Here is a 19142-nt window from a genome sequence, read left to right as displayed (position 1 = left end):
ACAGGTGCCCACGTCAAGGGGAAAATAATGGAGTCACAAGTTAAAGAAGCATTGTAGGATCCTCTAGACATGGCTACAGTTATAATTTAGACACGGCATGGTTTGTTAAAGGGAAATCCTGCCTGACCAATTCAAATGGATACTATGACGTGATCACAAAGGAAATGGATGCAAAAAATCATTTTGATAACATATACTTGGATTTCAGGAAAGCTTTAGATACTGCTGCATACTAATGCTAATATAAAAGACTGCTGTACAAATTGGAGCAGTATTGCATTAAGGGAAAGTTGTTGCTATGGATAAAGTGATGGTTTAGTGCAAGAATACAGAGTGGTATCAATTGACACTGCTCTTCATGGACTAACGTTATTAGTGGAGTCCGCATGGTTCGGTGTTGGGCCCATTGTTCTTTTCTATATTTATCAATGATATTGATGAAGGTATATAGGGCTTAAAATCCAGGTTTGCAGATGATATAGTGGTTGGCAGGGTTTTTAATGACAGTAATGATGGTATGCTGCTGCTACAGGATCTTGAAAAAGTGGGGCATATGGGCTGAGAGGTGGCAACTGAAGTTTAACATTCACAAATGCAAAGTACTGCAAATGGGTAGCAGTAACCTCAGAGTAATGTACCAACTGTGCGGTACTACACTTAGGTAGTGTAGTACCGCACAGTTGGTACATTACTTCATATCTGACTGCACAACTGGGGATAGTTGTGCAGTCAGATATGAAGTTTTGTGAGCAGTGCACACAGGTTGCTCTCTTTCAGCCACAATAATTTTCCTAATGATTTCTGTTTCCCTCTTATTCAAATGGGTTTTTAATTGTAAAAACGGATACAAAATACCTGTTCAACTCATCTGCAACTCTGGCTGAACTGGCTATGATTTCTTAATTTCAGGCCAATATGATTTACTATCATTCTTAGTTCTTTTGGCCAGTAAAGGGCCCAACACTGAGGAACTCCACTAATAACATTAGTGGAGTTCCTCAGGGTTGATAATAACTTTATTCACAGCAGTAATCTGAAACTAAATCCAAACTGTTCCAATTTATATTATAGCAGTAATTTAAGTGGAACAGTTTCAAAAGCTTTACTGAAATCTAGTATTTATAAATTTATGTTGTTGCACACTATATTTTATTATGAAAAGCTGGAGAAACTAGGAGAATTCATATAAGAACTGTTGCAGTCTTCAAAAAAATTGAAAATATTTATTAAAATTAAAAATGAAAAGTTAAAATATATAAAACTAAAATAACATTATAATATAACAGTAATAATAGTACATATATATGAAAATAGACTATAAAAATATCTAAACCAATGTGAAAATTTCAGATACAGGCCACATCCTTCTCTAACTTATAGTTTTAGATTTCAAAAATATAAGAGCAAATAAAGCTCAACAAAAAACCTAACTTATAGTAGTGTGGCAGTTACAAAACACAGAAAGTCACTTGCAATGAACTACATATGCAGTCAACACTGTTGATGCTAACAAGACAAAGTTAGGTAGGTCATAAAATTGCTAGTTTGGGGGGAAACACGGACTAATAGATTAACAATAGACACTGGCAGAGGTGAAAGTGATTCATGCACTACTTCTATTGAAATGCAATTAAGCAGCAGCAGCAGGGAAAACAAGGCAACAGGGATTTACAGGACTGTTGGGAGTCATTTATTGTTATTCGGTTTTTAAGAGCATTAGCAACTAAGGCCATATTGCTCCGGATTTATGGCGGTGGTCATTCCCTGACCTTTCTGCATCCTCCATATTTAGTGGTGACGGACTCGAACCCCGGTCTAATCAAGAAGCGTGTGCTATGCACTGCTGCTCCTGCCCACCTGGCTACGGAGGCGCCTGGATATGAGAACTGTGTGCAGATAAATAGAGACTATGAAAAATAGGAGGATACATCAGCAAAGTATTATGGTATATAACAACCTTAAAAGAAATAAGCAGACTTTATTTCTGAATTGTCCCTTGTAAGTATCCTAATTTAATTACTGAAAATGGCAGAAATTTCTAATTATTAATGTTATTAATTAATTCAAATTAATCAGCAATTAAAACATTACAACTGAAGGAAATCCTACATCCTTGAAAATTTCTGCATATTCAACAATATTCATATATATATATATATATATATATATATATATATATATATACTTAGAAATTAACAATAAAAATAAGCTATTAAAGAGATGAGTGACTAACTTGTAGATTGGAAGCATTATTGGTAAAGGATAAGACAGATGTGGTGCTATATTCAGAAGATTAGCTCGTTCGTGAAGGGCTTCTTTTACCATTTGATACTATAAAAAAGAGAAATACATCATATATGAAAGAAACTATAGAGAAAGCTACATATGTAATATTTTATTTTTTCAGCAATTGGTATGCCACCCTGCAATGATAAACCTTGAAATATGAGCAACCAAAAATTAATTCAATATATATACAAATGAAAAGATAAATGTACAATACTTTTCAGTGGAAAAATACCTTTTAATGTGGTGTAAGTGGATATCATAATAGATATCATACACCATAATAGAAAGAGCGAGCAAAAATTGGATATAAACATGTTCTTCTAAACAACATGAGAGATTGATAACCACAACAGATCACATAATGAGGAGTATCAGTTAATAGGATTGTAAAATGCAATATGAACATGTGAAAGGATGGTTGAGTGGGAGAAGACAGAGGGTGGTAATCAATGGGTGCTGCTCTTCGTGGACTAATGTTATTAGTGCAGTCCCACAGGGTTCGGTGATGGGTCCACTGTTGTTTTGTATATTTATCAATGATATTGATGAAGGTATATCAGGCTTAGTGTCAAAGTTTGCAGATGATACAAATGTTGGCAGGGTTGTTAATGACAGTAATGGCAGTGTGCTACTGCAACAGGATCTAGAAAATTTGGGCAGATGGGCTAAGAAGTGGCAACTGAAGTTTAACCTTGACAAATGCAAAATACTGCATATGGGTAGAAGTAACCCCAGAGAAATGTACCAACTGTGTTGTACTACACTTAAAGTGGTAGAAAATGAAAAAGACCTGGGAGTAATTGTGCAGTCAGATATTAAGTTTTCTGAGCAATGCAGACAGGCTGCCAGGGCAGGTCATGGGGTTTTGTCAATGATATATAGGAATTTTGCTAGCAGGGAAAAGGAGGTGATTGTCCCTCTGTATAAGGCAATGGTCAGGCCACGCCTTGAGTACTGCATACAGGTCTGGAGGCCTCATTTTAGGAAGGATGTAGATTTGCTTGAGTGTGTACAGAGAAGGGCAACAAGATTGGTGAGGGGAATGAAGGGATCCTCTTACCAAGAGAGGCTTAAGTTCTGCAAATTGCAGTGGCTGGAGACTAGGCACCTGTGCAGTGATCTGATCGAGGTGTATAAGGCCTTGAATGGGTCGAGCACGCTGAATTCTGATGGGATCCTTCCACTTGTTCAGATTATGAACCTAAGGTGGTATAAATTCAAATTAAGAAAAGACAGATGTAGAATAGATGTGCGGAAGTTTGCCTTTAGCCAGCGGATAGTTAATTGCTGAAACAAACTTCCATCTGTCCTTGTGGAAGTTAATAGGTTAAATAAATTTAAGGAGGGAATGGTGTGATTTTTTTTTTTTTTTTTGGCTGATGCTGTATAAGCTCATAACACTTGCTTTCTTGCATCACATGCCACTACTAATACTACTACAAAATAAGTTTACAAAATTACCATCTTTACTGATCAACATCACTTTTTTTACAGGGCGTTCTCTGTATAAAAAAAAATATTAATTCTGCATTCTTGGCTGCAAAATCAAACCTATTATGTATGGATAATTGGAAAAATACACAGTGCAGCATTGGAAAAAACAGACATATGAGACGAGTGCTGGTGCTAACATGAGTGATTGCTTCTTGAGTACTGCAATCAGGGTCAGCAGAAATTGCTGACACTTCAGAATGAATTGTGAGCTGAACTGCATGTCTCTCCCATCTGTGTTGTGGAGGGATAATGAAATAAAGAGCAAACATCAAATTTTGCATTCGTCTGGGCAAATGTGCGACAAACATTTCAAATTACGAGGCAAGTGTATGAAAAGTCTGTCCTGTGCATATATGTTCGAGTGGCATAAATGTTTCACCCATGGAATAGAATCACTGGAAAATGACAAACATCCAGGTCCAACAAAAACAGCCTGAATGCCGGAATTGATTGAAAGGGTGTGGAAAATTATTACCAATGACTGATGCAATGCTCTGAATGATTTCAGATCTGTACATTAATAAGGAAACAATTTGACAAATAATAATCCAGGATTTGAAGAAAACGAAGGTCAGTTACAGTTTGTTCCACATTCATTAACAGAGGATCAACAACATGCATGAGTTTAACACTGCCGAGAACTCATTGAGGTCACTGACAGGAATCCAACTTCCTGAATTTGATCGTTACAGGTGATAAGATGTAGTGTTTTTGGTAGGACCCCCACAATGAAGAGACAAAGTTCCGAGTGGAAGTCGGGAAAACTCTCCCCCTTGCTTTCTACAATAGCAAGGAAATTATGCACAAAGAATTCGAACCCAGTGGACAATGTTACTGCTGCCTGCTATCTGGATGTTTCGAAATGTTTGCTGCAGAGAATCTGTTGTGCTTGCCCTCAGTATGGAGAAGACAGTAGTTGATTCCTCTTGCAAACATCCCAAGTCACAAGGCTTTCACTATTCAAGAGTTTTTGGTTGGCAAAAAAGTCTGCATACTATTGCAACCACTGTATTCACTAGACTTAGGCCTGTGACTTCTTTTTGTTCCTGAAGCTCAAGACACCACTGAGCAGCTGTTATTTTGATGACATCAACACCATTCAAAGAACTGTGACTAGAACATTGAACACTGTATGCCAATCATGGCCTTTCACCAGTCATTCCAGTTGCTTTGTGATCATTGCTTGAAGTGTGTGTGGATGCAGGTTTGTTTGTTTGTTTGTTATTTGGTTTTTAGGAGCATTAGCAACTAAGGCCATATTGCTCCGGGAATATGCAGTGGTCATTCCCTGAACCTTTACGCATCCTCCATATTTGGTGATCCCAGGCTCATAAAAGTGGTAGTCTAATAAAAGAGGTAGCACTCTCATATATTTTCTTCAAAATCATAATTATTATTATTATTATTATTATTATTATTATTATTAGCTATTTGGTGCAAGGAAGCCTGAGGCTTATGCAGCACCAGCCAAAAAAAAAAAAAATTACCAAGTTACCCCGAGAGAGAGAGAGAGAGAGAGAGAGAGAGAGAGAGAGAGAGTGTCAAAAGGGAATCACCAAGAAAGAGAAGAATGATGATATCCAGCTCAGGACCCTGGGTGTGCCAAGCCCATACTCACCAGATGTGAGCCCCCGGGATGCTGAGGCTTTTGCAAATACTAATGACCTTGCAGAGGTTGTTCATTTACCTACAATAATACTGGACAATCCTAACCATACAGCCAACATGCTTGATCTTGTTCTCACAAACAACCTTCGAAGTTCACAGTCGAAGTGAGTCGTTCTTTAGGCACCTCAGCTCACAACTTGGTAATTGTCTCATAGCTATTCCCAACATGGAGCCTTTATCTTATGTCTATTCCCAACTTCGTATTGTTTGGCATTACCAGAATGCAAAATGGGATGACCTTTCACTGCACAGTGCAGTGTCGAGTCAGTTTGGTGTGACGTAAGCACTGAGAGATCAAAATTGAAAGTAGCAGTGTGTTATAGGCCTAGTGACCCTGATGAGTATAATAAGAAACTATACAGGGAAATAGAGTGGGCCAGTAAATCAGAGAGTTTTATAATGGGGGATTTTAAAATCCCGGATATTGACAGGAATTTGCCATTGGTCACTCACACACTAGCAAGCCTTTGGGGGATTTAATGGATGATTGTTTTCTACAGCAGCATGTTCGTGAGGCAACTAGAGGGAGTAATACTCTAGATTTGATTATCAGTAGTGATTCTTCATGCATTAAGAATCTGCAGATAAAGGAACCACTAGGTGGCAATGATCGCAGTGTGCTGAAGTGGGATTTACTCAAAGAGGTAACTACAGTCAGGGGTAAAGTGAAGGGTTTTTGCTTTCATTAAGGTGACTACGATGGTCTGAGACAGTATTTAAATTCTATAAGTTGGGACCAACTGATGACGTTATCAACAGCAAATTCAAAATGGGAGGCATTCAAAGAATTAATTGTGGAAGCTACTAGGCGTTTCATACCAACTAAGAAATATTGGTCAAGATTTAGGCCTAAATCGATGTCAGATGAACTAATTAGACATGTGACAGAGAAGAAAAATGCATGGGATACATATAAATTAACAGGTGACACACAAGCCTATAATAGATATAAGCTGGTCTATAACCAAGTCACCAAGTAGGTTAGGCGGGCAAAGGCAGATTACGAGAAATCTTTGGCAAAGAATACAAACAAAAACAGCAAAGAGTTCTTTACTTATGTAAACTCTAGAAGGAAGGGGATGAATCAGATTGGTCCACTTGATATCGATGTTTCAACTGTTGATGATCCTGCTCAGGTAGATAACTAACAGATGAATATTTTGCATCTACATTTACACATGAGTTATTATTCAGGGAGGGGAATGGCAGAGGTGAATGAAACTCTGGTAGTAAGCTAGATAATCTTGTAATAACTGAGAGTAAAGTAGAGGGAAAATTGTTGAAGATAATCATAAGAAAGGCACCTGGGGTGGATGGAATCTATCCAGTTATTTTAAAGGAGGAGGCAAAGGAAGTAAGCAAACCCATAGCCATAATTATGAGAGCTTCCCTGGACTGGGGGAGGTATCATGGACTGGAGATGTGCAAATGTGACCCCAATCCACAAAGGAGGATTTGGTTTTGGTTTTTTTTTTTTAGGAGCATTAGCAACTAAGGCCATATTGCTCCGGGATATGCGGTGGTCATTCCCTGAATGACCTTTCCGCATCCTCCGTATTTGGTGGTGACGGGCTCGAACCCCGGTCTAATCAAGAAGCGTGTGCTACGCACTGCTGCTCCTTCCCACCTGGCTACGGAGGCGCCCACACACACACACAAAGGAGGATCAAAGTGAGACAGGTAATTACAGACCTGTTAGTCTAACTTCTGTTCAGGAAATTAATGGAGGCACTGGTTAAAGAAGCATTGCAGGATCATCTAGACAAGACTTCAGTTATAGCTCGGACCAGCATGGGTTTGTTAATGGGAAGTCTTGTCCGACCAATCTGATTGGATACTATGATGTAGTCACAAAGTAACTGGATGCAAAGAATAACTTTGATATCATATATTTGATCTCAGAAAGGCCTTTGATACTCTTGCACATGGAAGATTGCTGCACAAATTGGAGCAGTGTGGCACTGGAGGCAAATTGCTGCTATGGATAAAGGGATGGTTGAGTGGGAGAAGACAGATAATGGTAATCAATGGACACTGCTCTTCATGGATTAATGTTATTAGTGGAGTCCCTCAGGATTCAGTGTTGGGTCCATTCTTGTTTTCTGTATTTATAAATGATACTGACGATGGTATGTCAGACTTAATGTCCAAGTTTACAGACAATACAAAGGTTGGCAGGGTTGTTAATGACACTAATGACAGTACACTGCTGCAACAGTATCTAGAAAAGTTGAGCAGATGGGCTGAGAAGTGGCAAATGAAGTTTAACATAGCCAAATGTAAAGTACTACATACCCAGGATAACTTAACCCCATGGGCTCACATCTGGTGAGTATGGGCTTGGCACCCAGGGTCCTGAGCTGGATATTATCATTCTTCTCTTTCTTGGTGATTCCCTTTTATTTTTGACTCTCTCTCTCTCTCTCTCTTGCCTGGTACAGCATAAGCCTCAGGCTTCCTTGTACTATGTGGCTAATAATAATAACATATCCTTTTCATTCTCTACCACTCTCAGTGTAGTACCACTGTGTGGTACTATGCTAACAGTGGTAAAGAATGAAAAGGACCCGGGAGTAATTGTGCAGGCAGAAATAAAGGTTTCTGAGCAGTGCAGATGGTCTGCAAAAGTAGCTCATGGTGTCTTGTCAATGATATACAGCAATTTTTCTAGCAGGGATAAGGAGGTGATTATCCCCTTGTATAAGGCAATGGTCAGGTCACACCTTGAGTACTGTATACAGGTCTGGAGGCCTCATTTTAAGGATGTAGAGCTGTTGGAATGAGTACAGAGAAGGGCAACAAGATTAGTGAATGGAACGAAGGGTTGCTCTTACGAAGTAAGGCTTAAATTTTGCAAATTACAGTTTCTGGAGACTAGGCACCTGCAAGGTGATCTGATTGAGGTGTATAAAGCCTTGAATGGTTTGTGCATGCTCAATGCTGATGGGATTCTTACTCTTGCTCAGAATAATCGCCTGAGAGGGCATAAATTCAAATTGAGGAAAGATGGTTGTAGGATAGAAATGCAGAAATTTGCCTTTAGCCAGGGGGTGGTTGATTGCTGGAACAAACTTCCATCTATCGTTGTAGAAGTTGATAGCCTAAATAGATTCAAGGCAGAACTTGACAAACATTTGGAGCGAGTGGATGGGTGAAATAAGGGGTTTTTTTTTTTTTTGGCTGATGCTATAAGCTTCATCCAAAAAATATATATATAAGCTTGCTTTCTTGCATAATGTGCCTTTGCTAATGCTAATGACACTCACACAACATAAGGAACTGATCAAATAATGCAGATGAATAGGAAGGATCAGTGTTTAGTTTGCAGAAAATTTCTAATGGAAAGCAAATTATCACTCACTGTAACATTCAGAAAAGTGTCTGTAGATGTGAATGCAACCAATGAGAAAATCACATGAAATGCTTTTTAAAAATCTGTCGGGGTGTGGAACCAGGAAGAAGAAGTCGTGAAATTGAAACGAAAGAAAATTGTGGTGAAAATTTCATTCAAAGGGTCGCATGAAGTAGGAAAATAAACCGGATAACTTTATTACATAAGAATTTTATCACAAAAGTCAAAATTCTCAACTGGAACTTTTGAATTCACTATAACCAGTAGAAAATTGAATAATGGTTTACAAAACATTAATCTTCTCAGAAAGAAATTATTAAATTACTGCATGCAAGGGTATTTTTTCTGAACAGTGTTTATATCCAACAGTATCAAAAGGCTTCTGAAATCGAAGTATATTTTGTCAGAATTATTTTTTGTATCCAGTTCCTTGTTACTGCATCATAGTAACCAATCATTTTTCTCAGACAAAACTCCCCCTTAATAGATGTATGCTGTAACTGCATTATAATTTCTTTCCTCTGTAGATGGTCCTGCATAACCTCTTTAGCCAGTGACTTCATTATTTTTCCTGGAACAGATGTTAAGCTAACAGTTCTGTAATTATTCTTGTCTCCTTTCTTGGGGATATATTTTCTCATGTCCACTCCATAGGAATTCTCTGAATCCAAAGATGCACTCATAATTATGCTCGTAGCTAAGTAGCACATAAAATCTAAGGCAGTGCATACATTTGAGATAAGTGGTCAGTACAGTGATTAGTCAGTATTGTGTGACATATGCACTGGGAAAACAAAAATTAGAGTAGGAGTGTGTTATAGGCTGGCTGAATGACTGTGTTGAGTATAACAACCAGCTATACAAAGAAATAGAGTTGGCTAGTAAATCAATTATGTCATATAATAGTGGATTTTAACTTTCCAGATTTTACTGGAATTTGTGGATTGTTCACTTGTACACTAGCAATACTTTTGTGGATTTATCGGGTGAGTGTTTTCTACAGCAGCATGTTAGATAAGCAACAAGAGAGAGCAATACCATTGATCTGATCATCAGCAGTGACTCTTCATGCATTTAGAATCTGCAAATAAAAGAACGACCAGATGGCAGCTATCAATGTGTATTAATGTGGGATTGGCTTAAAGATGTAAATACCATCAAGGGTAAAGGGAAGAGTTTTTGCTTTCCTAAAGGAAACCAGAGTAGTCTCAAACAGTTTTGAAATTCTATACAGTGAGAACAACTAATGATGTTACCAACCACAAATTCTAAGTGGAAAGCATTCAGGGAAATCACAGAAGCTACTAGGCTTTATATCATCTTCCAGTCACAGCTCCTTGAGGAACTGTTGTGGCCACCAAGAGATTCTTCCAACTTCATCAATCGTGTGCTATACAAGCAGCATCACAAAGTGTCATGCCCAGAAGTTCGCTGATCCCATCCTTTCAACTAGTTGCAGGTCTTCCTCTGCACCTCTTCCCCTCGGTTTTTCCTTCCATTATATTCTTCAACAGAAAGTTTTCCCTTCTTACTATATGACCAAAAAACTTGAGTTTTCTTTTGTTGATGCTATGAAGAAGACTTTTAGGCCTGCCAATTTTATTCAATACCCATTCATTTGTTCTTCGATCCAAGTAAGAAATACGCAGTATTCTTCTGTAACACCACCTTTCAAATGCCTCAATTTTCTTCCTGTCAACTCTTTTCAGATTCCATCCTTCACATCCATAATTGGCAACTGGAAAAATTAACGAATCAATGATTCTCAGTTTCATCTTTAGGGGCAGATCATGATCTCTCCATAATTTTATCACAGCAGTGACCAATGTTTTAGCAATTGCCTGTCGTCTCTTTACATCATTTGAGCAGTCACTATTTTTATTTATTCTTGACCCTAAGTAATCAAATTCATCAACTTCTTCGATATCTTGTGCATTAATCTTCACTTTATTGGAATCGAAATTATCATCAATCACCATAATTTCAGTTTTACACACATTCAGAAACAATCCTTTTTTCTTACTTGCTTCACATACTCTCCTCAGAGTTTCTTTAAGATGATCCTTAGAATTGCAAATTAGAACAGTATCATCTACATAACAAAGGTTGTTTATCTTCAGTCCTCCAATTTTGATGCCAGTCTCTAAATCTTCCAAAGCTTCATGCATTATATCTTCGATATAAAGATTAAAAAGGTGAGGTGACAAAATACAGCCCTGCCTGACACCGTTACCTATTGTTAAAAAGTCTGTGTTTCCCATGTTTGTTCTCATAGTTCTTACCTGTTCCTGGTACAGTAACTTAATCAGCTGAATTATGTGGATTGGGAAACCCATAATAGTCATCATTTCCCATAGTTTCTTACGTTGAACACAATCAAAATGACTGGAACAGTGAATTCTTTGCATTTTTCAATAATCAGTCGTAGGCTTAAGATCTGATCTCTGGTTCCTCTACCAATTCTGAAACCTGCTTACTCTTCTGGCATTTCTTCTTCAAGTTTTCTTGAGATTCTGTTCAATATGATTTTAAGAATAATCTTGGTAACGTGAGAAATTAGGCTAATAGTCCTGTAATTTGAGAAAATTTTCAGATCATCTTTTTTTGGTAAGGGGATGAAAATTAATTTCTTCCGATCTGATGGCCACTGTCCTGTTTCCCAAATTTTTACAATCATTTTATGAAAAATCTCGGCGCCCTTCACACCTGTAGCTTTAATCAGTTCTGCTGGGATTTCATTAATTCCAGGTGACTTCCACTGAAGGAAGAAGTCGAAGAAGTCAAAGAATACTTTTGACTTTTTCGACTTCTTCCTTCAATGGAACTGGTTCATGATCACACCCTTGAAAAGGGGTGGCAGATTATTAGTGCCAGCAGGTGCTCAGAAGAGCTGCTCACAGTATTCTTTCCACCTTCCTTTGATTGTGTTCAAAATCAAAATTGTGTTCCTTTGTTAAAATTTCCCTTTTGGAGTCCTTAATTACATTAAGTTTTGGTTGGAACTTTTGTCTTAAGGACTTAATTACATCATACATCTTTTTAGTGTTGTTTCGTTTGTTGTGGTATTTGATTTTTTTACACTTTCAATTGATATAATCCTGTTTGTCCTGGCTTAAACAGTGCTTGATGACTTTGCTTAGTTCCTGATACTCTTCGTTTCCTTGTACACCCTGGGGTTTGCAGTTCTTCTCTGTTAAATAAGTTTAAAAGTGGCTTCTGTAATCCAAGGCTTCCTGATCTTTGACCTTTCTCTAATGTGTCTATTTGCTGAATCCTTAATAATGCTTTTTGTATTTTTGCACATTTCCTCAGGCAGCAGCATATTGTCGTCTAGTTCTGATAGAGCTTGAAAACGATTGCGTGTTTCAAGCATTGAATCGTTTGGAATATTTTCTACATCCAATCGCCTACGGAAAACCTTATTTATGATCTTTTTCAGCTTCAGCTCAAGAATGATGTGGAGTAGCTGATGTGTGGAGTAGCAGAATCTGCTCCAGGAAGTGTTTTTGCTGTGATTACACTGGAATGCCACCTTTGCTGCATAATGATATAATCAATCTGATTCCTTGTTTTATAATCAGGAGAGTTCCATACCAACTATGAAATACTGTTCAACACTTAGACCTAAATGGATGTCAGATGAACTACTGAGACCTGTTGCAGAAAATTAAAATGCATGGAATGCATATAAATTATCAGGTGATACGGAAGTCTATGGTATTTATAAATTAGTCTGTAATCAAGTTACAAAGGAAGTTAGGCAAGCAATGGCAGATTATGAGAAGTCTCTAGCAAAGAATTTAAAGAACAGCAGCAATGACTCCTGTGCTTACATAAACATAGAAGGAGGTGGATGAATCTCACTGGGCCACTTGATGTCAATGGGTTAACTGTTGATGACCCTGTTCAGGACCTTGACAAATTGAACAGGTATTTTGTATCTACAATTAACAAATAAGGAATTCTTTAGGGAAGGGAATGCCAGAGGTTTATCAAACTCTAAAGGGGATCTAAATGATTTTGTGATGACTGAAAGGGAAGTGCAAGAGAAATTGTTGAAGCTAAACATAAAAATGAAACCTGGGGTAGATGGAATCTATCCAATTATATTAAGGAAGGCAGCAAAAGAGGTAAGCAAACCTTTTGCCATGATTATGAGAGAATTGTTGAATTCAGGAGAGGTCCCTATGGACAGGAAATGTGCAAATGTATCCTCAGTTCATAAAGGGCGATCAAAATATGATATGCGTAATTACAGACCTGTTAGTTGAACTTCTGTTCCAGGGAAAATAATGGAGTTACTGGTAAAAAGAAATGATGCAAGATAATCTACACAAGGCTGCAATTATACTTCTGAAACCTTGTCTGAACAATTTAATTGGATATTATGATGTGGTCACAAAGGAACTGGATGTAAAAATAATTTTGATATCATATACTTGGATTTGTGGAAGACCTTTGATACCGCTGCACATAAAAAACTGCTTACAAACTGGAGCAATGTGTCATTAAGGGAAAGTTACTGCTATGGATAAATGTATGGTTGAGTGGGAGAAGCTAGAGAATGGTTGACAATGGCCACTGCTCTTCATGGAATAATGTTACTAGTGGAGTCTCCCAGGATTCAGTGCTGGGCCCATTGTTGTTTTCAACATGTATTAATGATACTGATGAAGGTATATCAGGCTTAATGCCTAAGTATGCAGATAATAAAAATATTGGTAAAGTGGTTAATAACAGTAACCAGGGTGAGCTACTGCAAAGAGATCTAGGAATATTAGTTCGACGGGATGAGAAATGGAATCTGAGCATTGGGTTGCAGTAAACCCAGTGTAACTAATCAACTGTGTGGTACTACACTCAGGGTAGCAGAAAATGAAATATACCTGGGGGTAACTGTGCAGTTGTATATGAAATTCTCTGAGCAGTGCAGACAGTCTGCCAAGACAGCTCATGGAGTTTTGGCAATGAGATACAGAAACTTTGCTAGCACTGATAAAGAAGGGATTATTCCTTTGTACAAGGCCATGGTTAGGCCACATCTTGAGTACTGTATACAGGTCACCTCAGTTTAGTAAAGATGTAGATCTGGTGGAAGAGGTCTTGAGAAGGGCAACAAGATTGGTGAAGGGAAAAGGGTGCTCTTACCAAGAAAGGCTTAAGTTCTGCAAATTATGTTGTCTGAAGACTAGGCACCTGCAAGGGGATCAGACTGAGGTGTTTAAGGCCTTGAATGGATTGAGTAAGCTAAATGTTGATGGCATTCTTCCTCTTTCTGAAACTACACATATGAGGGGGCTAAATTCAAGTTGATGATGGATAGTTGTAGGATAGATATGCAGAAGCTTGCCTTCAGCCAGCATGTAGTTGATTGTTGGGCTTCCATCTGTTGTTGTGGAAGTGGGTGGTCTGAATAAATTCAAGGAAGAACTAGACAAATTCTTAGAGGGGATGGATCAGTAGATTGTGTAGGTTTTTTTTTTCTTTTGGCTGATGCTATGTAAGCTTGTTTTCTTGTATCATTTTCCACTACTACTATTAATTGAAACCATGAGTCATAAGCAATCACACACCCTGCTTAAACTTTAAAACTTTGTTGTTCATCAAGAAAGCAATTACTCCTCTTGATGCTAAATACATCAAGAGGAGTAATTGCAAAGATGATTGCAGAAATGGGACCTGATGAATGTAACAGAGGATGAACTAGTTCTGGAGCTGCATGAACAAGAAGTCACGCAAGCTAAATGCATCATATCAGAAAAGATGGTGATCATGTTCCTACATGAAATATCATACTTACATTTGGTACTCCAAAATTTACCTCAATTGTCAAATGAGACCTTATACCCCTAATCCAAAAAGATGTTACAAGTGCCAAAAATTTGGTCACTTGCAAGTGGTTGGTCGAGGAGATTAATCTGTCCTAACTGCAGGTCCAAATCCCATACTCAAATGGAGTGTGATGCTGAAACATCAAACTATTCAAACTGTAAAGGCCAACATCCAAAATACTCTAGAACCTGCAAACTGCGGAAATTAGGAAAAGCAATTCAAAAATATAAAGTAGAATGAAAGTCATCACCTATCAGGAAGCCAAACAAATAAAATAATGCTCAATACACAAAAAACGCACTTATGCAGCAGTAACAAAGAAATACCAGTCAACAGCAGAACAAGTCTCGGTTCCACCAATCATGTCTGTTGCACATTGGGGTTGGACGGTACTGTCATCTTCACAGCAGTTTCTAAAGAATAGTTTGTAATAAACTATTCTAACAATACTCCGATCAGCAACTCATACACCAATGGAACCTGTAAAAATTAAAACACCAGATCTAGCAAAGAGGACTCAGCTGAATATACTGAACACGAATGTAGATGACAACATCAGGATGAACATATCTGGAATCTATATGCAGAAGATTATATGGACACTGGACATCCTACCTTCCCAAAAAAAGATAAAATGCAATTGTACCAATATAAATAGACTGGTTCAAAAAACAGAAAACACTAGAAAAAAATAATGGATCACATTGTGCAATGGAACTGTAGAGGTCTATGTAACAATATTGATGATATCCATGATCTAATCAAGCAGTACAGTCCGGCAAGCATTTCTCAAACAAACCAACCTTACTCCACAGGTGACCCTAACAATCAAGGACTACACCATCTACCAACAACATAGAAATAATGTGACTACTGTGCACGGAGGTGCAGCTCTTCTAGTGAACTCTATAATTTCTGTCAAATACATTCCCCTGCAGACCTCACTAGATGCCGTAGCTATAAGAATATTTTTGAGATTCACATTAACTGTAGTTTCAATATACCTGTTATTAAAGAGGAATATTACTTACAGTGATCTGGAAGAACTTCTTATACAGATTCCCCTCCTTTTTGTTTATTAGGAGAATTTAATGTTCACCATTCACTAAAGCACTTTATATGGGGTATCTATGCCTTGTCTTTCCAGTGCCCGAAACATTGCCTTATGCTGTATGGAGTCAAATGCCTTTTCATAATCCACAAATACCAGGCATAATGGTGTTTTATATTAATTTGCTTTCTCCATTAGCTGTGATATTACGTGAAGGTGATCTATAGTTGAGAATCCTGTCCTAAAGCCAGCTTGCTCTTTCGGTTGATTCTCATCAAGTATTCTTTCTAATCTGTTAGTAATGACCCTTGTAAACAACTTGTAGATGTGGGATAACAAGCTAATTGGTCTATAATTTCCAATTTCTGATTTATCTCCTTTCTTATGCAGCAAAACTATGATTGCATTATTCCACTGCTTAGGTGTCATACCTTTTCTAATGCACTTTGTGAAGAGCCTTGCCAGTTTTTGTGTTATGTCTCTTCCTCCCAATTTTAACAACTCTACAGTAACTCCATCTTCCCCCGGGGCTTTCCGATTCTTCATTTTCTTCAAAATTTGATTTTGATTTGATTTGATTTGGTTTTTTATGGCGCATTGGCAGCTAAGGCCATAATGCGCCAAGTCAAATTTTAAAATGCTATTAAATATTTTGGTAGCCAAGGCTACCACGTCAAACATTTGTGTTAAAAAGGTATAATAGTAAAAGCATAAAACTTAGAGCTTTGTATAAAAATTAACAAATTGTAAAAAATTAAAGACGTCAGACGTATTGTGTCTGTCACCTATAATCTGACTGAGTGTAAATGGCTCAATCAAATTATTAGAAGCGGTAAAATACAAGCGTCGGGCTTCTATAAAAACAGGACAGTCTATTAAAATATGACGAACGGTTAAAATAACATTACACATCTCGCACATAGGTGGGTCATCCGCCCTCAGCAAGTAGGAATGAGTTAGATGACTATGACCTATGCGGAGCCGAGCAAGAACAACTTCCTCTCTTCGGACCCTGTGTAGACTGGACTGCCATTGCGAAATTACAGGCTTGATTTGATGTAATTTATTTGTGGTCTGTCCGTGCCAAGAATCTTGCCATTGGGAAAGCAGTTTAGAACGTATTATTTGCCTGTAGTCTGTATAGGGGACTGACAGGCAATGATTATCCAGGGAAATGGCTGATTTGGCAGCAGCATCAGCCGATTCATTTCCCCGGATCCCAATGTGGCTTGGGATCCAGCAAAAGCGAATATCGAATTCTAATGTCTTGAGAGAAAAAAGAATCTGCTGGATCCTGGACAGGATCGGATGGGGGTTAAAACCCACCGATACCAGAGCCTGTAACACGCTCGATGAATCGCAGTAAATCATATACCTCTGGTAGTCGCAATTTTTAATGTGATCTAGGGCTGTTTGTATTGCATGCAACTCTGCAGTATAAATGCTAGTTTCTTGTGGGATCTTATAGGATATTGTTTTGTGAGGGAACACAACAGCAGATCCCACATGACATTCTAACTTTGAGCCATCTGTATAGATTGGCAGAAAGTCAGAATACTGCTGTCGATGTACTGCAAAGAGTTGCTGGTAGACAGATGGCGGTGTAGTAGCCTTCTCCCAGATCTTAAGGGAGAGGTCGCAAGTTGGAAAATGAGCATGCCAGGGTGGAAAGAATTGCCTTGGTGACTGGGCAACATTGTCTACCGTCAAGTTCAGCTCATTCAGCAGCCCTTGAATGCGAATACCAAATGGTTTGTTGGCAGTCCGACGGGTGTTGTAGAGATTTTCCCAACGCGGCTGGAAAACGGATGGCCACGTGGGATGATCGGGCAGGGATTTTAATTTGAATGCATACTGTAAGGACAACTGCTTACGTCGAAGAGACAGAGATGGTTCATTTGCTTCGACGTAAAGGCTTTGGACAGGAGATGTGCGAAATGCTCCAGTGGCTGTCCGGATGGCTTGATGGTGGATTGGATCTAACCACCGAAGGGCACTATCTCTAGCAGAACCATAGACCTGAGACCCATAGTCGAGTTTGGGACGGACAAGTGCCCGGTAGAGACGAAGAAGGGTAGCACGATCTGCGCCCCATGAGGTTGACGAAAGGGCACGAAGGATGTTAAGCCCTTTGACACATCTTGTCCTCAGCTGACGAATATGTTGTAAGAATGTCAGCTTTTTGTCGAAAATAAGTCCAAGGAATTTGAATTCTGCTACAACTGGGATGTTATTTTGCCCTAGCCTTAATTCTGGGTCAGGATGAAGATTACGTTTGCGACAAAAGTGTATGCAAACAGTCTTCTGTGATGAAAATCTGAACCCATTAGCCAAAGACCAAGCTGTAAGATGGTCAATGGTTTTCTGCAGTTGCCTTTCAATGACCCTCATATTGCATGAATGACAAAATATAGCAAAGTCATCAACATAGAGGGCATTGTTTACAGTGGGTGGAAGTTGTTCTGCAATAGAGTTTATTTTGATTGCGAAAAGCGTGACACTTAGAACGGATCCTTGTGGGACTCCCTCTTCCTGAGAGAAAACTCGAGAGAGGGTGGATCCTAAACGGATTTGAAACTGGCGATTCGAAAGAAAGTTTTTAATAAAAAGAGGAAGATTACCTCTAAAGACCAAAGTTATAGAGGTCTTTTAAAATCCCAAATCGCCAGGCTGTGTCGTACGCTTTTTCAATATCAAAGAAAACTGCTACCAAATGCTCGGATTTAATAAAAGCATCACGAATGGACGTTTCCAATCGGATTAAATGATCCAGAGTAGATCTATTTCTTCGGAAGCCGCACTGTGTCCTGGAAAGCAGACCATTTGTTTCTAAATACCAGGCGAGAATTTACCATTCTTTCCAGGATCTTGCACAAACAGCTTGTCAGAGCAATAGGACGGTAGTTACTTGGATTTCTAGGATCCTTTCCTGGTTTTGGGAAGGGAAGAACGATTGCCTTCCGCCAGGAATCCGGAAATTGTTTATTAAGAAAAATTCTGTTAAACAGAATTAACAGGTGATCCTTACATTGTGGTGTGAGGTGTTTTACCATTTCATAGTGGATGTCATCGGGCCCCACAGCACTTGCGTGCGTGAGAAAGAGTGCAGCATTTAATTCCTCCTGTGAAAAGGGCTTGTTATAAGATTCAAGCCCTTTTGAATAGAAGTTCAGGGGGTTTTTCTCATTTTTCTCTTTCAGGGCCAAAAACTCTGCGGGAAAAGATGTTATTGCAGATATTTTTGCAAATGTTTCCCCTAGAGTATTTGCTACTGCAGTTCGATCTGCAATTGGACATCCGTTATGCTCGAGGATCACAGAAGGGCATGGTGGATATTTTCCCTTCATTTTCCGGATCTTATCCCAGACTACTTTTGAGCTAGCAGCCTGAGTTATGGAAGATGTAAAACGAATCCAAGATTTCCTTTGGCTCTGACGGCGTACATAACGTGCTTTT

At 38.6% G+C, this 19142-nt stretch overlaps 1 protein-coding gene across 2 annotated transcripts in view; it reads right to left on the bottom strand.

Annotated features, from left to right (window-relative positions):
- Positions 1 to 19142, bottom strand: part of Gpo1 (glycerophosphate oxidase 1) — a 428577-nt gene that overhangs the window by 338836 nt on the left and 70599 nt on the right. For both annotated transcript variants that reach the window (XM_090387948.1, XM_090387949.1), the window contains exon 5: positions 2234 to 2331. In XM_090387948.1, coding sequence (XP_090244074.1) covers positions 2234 to 2331 — 98 coding nt within the window. The remainder of the gene's footprint in view (positions 1 to 2233; positions 2332 to 19142) is intronic.

This window comes from Mastigoproctus giganteus, chromosome 13, assembly GCF_048544385.1.
Source record: "Mastigoproctus giganteus isolate SK-2022 chromosome 13, ASM4854438v1, whole genome shotgun sequence".
NCBI classification, from domain to species: Eukaryota; Metazoa; Arthropoda; class Arachnida; order Uropygi; family Thelyphonidae; genus Mastigoproctus; species Mastigoproctus giganteus.
Note: the sequence above shows the minus strand (reverse complement) of the source record. Positions and strands in the feature narration are given on the sequence as shown.